Source organism: Ailuropoda melanoleuca, chromosome 8 (assembly GCF_002007445.2).
Source record: "Ailuropoda melanoleuca isolate Jingjing chromosome 8, ASM200744v2, whole genome shotgun sequence".
Taxonomy (NCBI): Eukaryota; Metazoa; Chordata; class Mammalia; order Carnivora; family Ursidae; genus Ailuropoda; species Ailuropoda melanoleuca.
The window spans coordinates 60117889-60121214 of NC_048225.1; the positions used below are offsets into that span (position 1 = coordinate 60117889).

General features: G+C 38.5%; 1 protein-coding gene across 1 annotated transcript; it reads right to left on the reverse strand.

The window, feature by feature from the left end:
• Nucleotides 1–494: 494 nt before the first annotated feature.
• Nucleotides 495–1439, reverse strand: LOC100482075 (olfactory receptor 10A6). Its single transcript, XM_002916175.4, has one exon. The coding sequence runs from the start codon at nt 1437–1439 to the stop codon at nt 495–497; it is 945 nt and encodes a 314-aa protein (XP_002916221.2).
• Nucleotides 1440–3326: the final 1887 nt, after the last annotated feature.

Here is a 3326-nt window from a genome sequence, read left to right on the forward strand (position 1 = left end):
CTGCTTCAGGATTCTCTCTGTCCCTCTGTTCACCCACCCCACCCCACACGCTCTCTCTGTCTCTAAAATAAATAAATCTTTTTTAAAAAAGAAATTTGGTAATATTTATAAAAGCTTGCAAAGTCACAGTTGCTTTGACCCATTAAACCCATGTTGTTAAACCTACTCTACAGAAACTAAAGCCCCATTATTTATATGCATATAAAACTAGTTTATGTAGCATACTGCATGGGGCAAAACCTAACATAAACACCTGTATGGCCACCGGTAAACAAATTTTAAAGAATCTTTTATACCCAATATTAACAAACATTATACATTTATGAAAAAAATAATAAAACATTAATATATGAAGATACTTCTAATATATTAACAAATACATAGAAATTGAGAGGTCAAGCTTACTCATACCAAGACATGCAAATGGTTGCCACCATTTATTGAGTAGAGTTCAGTCAAGCAGTGACCACATGTCACATGGCTTCTCAGCACAATTAGAATGGGAGTGAATTCACTTGTCTTCGCCACAGTTTCACCAAAGCTCTTTTCATCTCACTGTTTCTCAAGCTGTAAATCAGTGGATTCAGCAGGGGTGTGAGAAGTGAGTAGGACAATGACATCAGCTTCTTGGTTTCTGGGGAGTAGCCAGATTTGGGTTGTAAATAAGTCATACTGGCCGTGCCATAGAAGAGGGTGACAGACGTGAGATGGGAGGCACAGGTGGAAAAGGCCTTTTGCCTCCCAGTGGCTGATGGAATCTTCAGGATGGCAAAGAGAATCCGGATGTAAGACAAGAGAATCAACACGAAAGGAACTATGATAATCAAAATGGTGCCAGTGAATGCATAGATTTCAAACAGAAAGGTATCTGCACATGCAAGTTCTAGCACTGCTGGGGTTTCACAAGAGATATGATTGATCTCATTGGGGCCACAGAAGGGAAAACTGAAAACCCATGTGGTCTGTACTGTACCTAACATGAAGCCTAAGGCCCATGACATCATAAGCAATTTCATGAAAACCCTTTTGTTCATAATCATTGAGTAGCTCAGAGGGTGACAGATAGCAGCAAATCGGTCATAAGCCATTGCCCCCAGGAGAAAACATTCAGTGCCACCAAAAAAAAGGATGAAATACATCTGTGCAAAACACCTTATAAATGAAATTGACGTTTTCTGGGTAGAGAGGACCACCAGCATTTCAGGCATAATGGCTGCACTGAAACTCACCTCCACCACAGACAAGTTCTGCAGAAACAGGTACATGGGAACATGGAGGCTCTGTTCCAAGGAGATGATGACTATAATGATGGCATTTCCCAACAGGGTTACCAGATAGACGACCAAGAAAACCCCAAAGAGCTGCTGCTGGAGTTCAGGAAAGTTAGAAAAGCCCAAGAGGATGAATTCAACCACAGAGCTTTGATTTTGCCTTTTCATTTCCGAGGTGAAGAATATTTTGTTTTTAGGGACATTGTGTACAAATTATGAAGTCACCGTCCAACAGCTGAGAGTCTGTGTCTGCAATTCACCCCAGATATTCTTGGCAGAAGATGTAAGTAGGAGCACCTCCTGACTGAATTCACTTTGGCGATTTTAGAAATGTCCACTTACTCAGATTAATAACCCTTTCAAATAAAAAGCAGGAAGTGAAGATGCTGGCTCAGAAGTCTTGTCTGAGAAGCACAAAATATTATCAAAATGTTTTTGTAACTTGTACATTATACAGTTTGAAAATTAAACTCAGCCTTAAAACAAACATCGATATTTTATAATTACAGTTCCATTCCCATGACATTGATATCAGAATCATCTGTGTTTCTCAATTTTATATAAGTAGAAATTTCAAAACTACAATAGTTAAAGGATTAAAAAGTAGAGAAATGCACTGGGTGTTATACGCAACTAATGAATCATGGAACTTTACATCAAAAACCAGGGATGTACTGTATGGTGACTAACATAATATAATAAAAAATATTATTATAAAAAAAGTAGAGAAATGGGGAAAGATACCCACAGAAATTTATTAAACTACCTAATAATTCAAAGTTATAGGACAGTAGACTTATTATAAATATTCATGTTCAAAATGCCTGTGGTGACTTGATTAAAGATGAAATCTCAACAGTTAGGTGATCTGTAAATTGTGTGAATGCCTTTAGGCTTACTGATTTTTGCAGACTGGTCATGGCCAAATATATTGTGATTGGCCTGCATGAGAAACTTCTTTTTATTATAGAGAGAGAATGGGCTAGAAGCAGGGGGTGGGTTGGGGTATAGAGAGAGGGAGAGAAAAATCTAAGACCATGTGCCCAGTGCAGAGCCCAAGGGGGGAATCATGACCTGAGCCAAAATCAAGAGTTGGACACTTAACCAACTGAGCCACCCAGATGCCCTAGCCTGCGTGGGAAATTTTAAGAGCCAGTTCTCCATGGCTAATCCTTGTGACCATATGATTTAAGAATCATGCAATTTTGATCACTCTGAAACTGTGATTTAAACATTTCCTCTGCCTCTGTCTCTGTCTCTCTTTTCTCGCTCTCCTACTGCCCTTCTCATCGAGAAGTTGATTTAATTATTCATTATTCAATAAATACTGTTTAAGCACCTACAGTGTTCTAGGCTCAGTAATCTCAGGGATGCATTGATTCCACGTCCAGAGAACTTGAAACACTACATAAACAGCATTCCACTCTTACCTCGGTTCTTGAACTCCTAGCTCTTCTATCTTGCTCTGTTTTTCTCCATTATCACCAACTGATACATTTAAGTGAGGAAGTTACATTTTGCATGTATACATATGTATATATTAGATATTGATAATATTTACATATTATAGATACAGAAAGTCTAACTCCCTTACTAAATTTAAACTCCAGGAATCCAAGAGTTTGTTTTGTTTTTTCCTATATTCACAATGTCTACAATAGTCCCTGGCCCATAATCGATACTAAATCAATGTTTGATGAATGATGGAATAAAAAATGAGGAAATCCACTATAGCCTTAAGGAAGAGAGTGTTGAAAGGAAGAGTGAAATCAGCACACAACAGAGTTGGGTTGGCTAGCAGAGGTGATAACAAGGGGTATAAGACATTCTGTGAGGGATTCCATACTTCTGAATGGGAAAAGAATGTGAAAAAACACAATCGTAACACGTCACCAGCGGAAGAAACAGCAGGTCGAAGGAGAAAGACATATGGAGGAGGGATGTCTTGCTCACCCTAGCAGTGAATGTATTCGATGTATTTGATGACACCTTAGCATTTCAGTGGAGACCTACTGACCTTTTTTGTGATGTTTCAAAACCAGCAGAGATAAACTG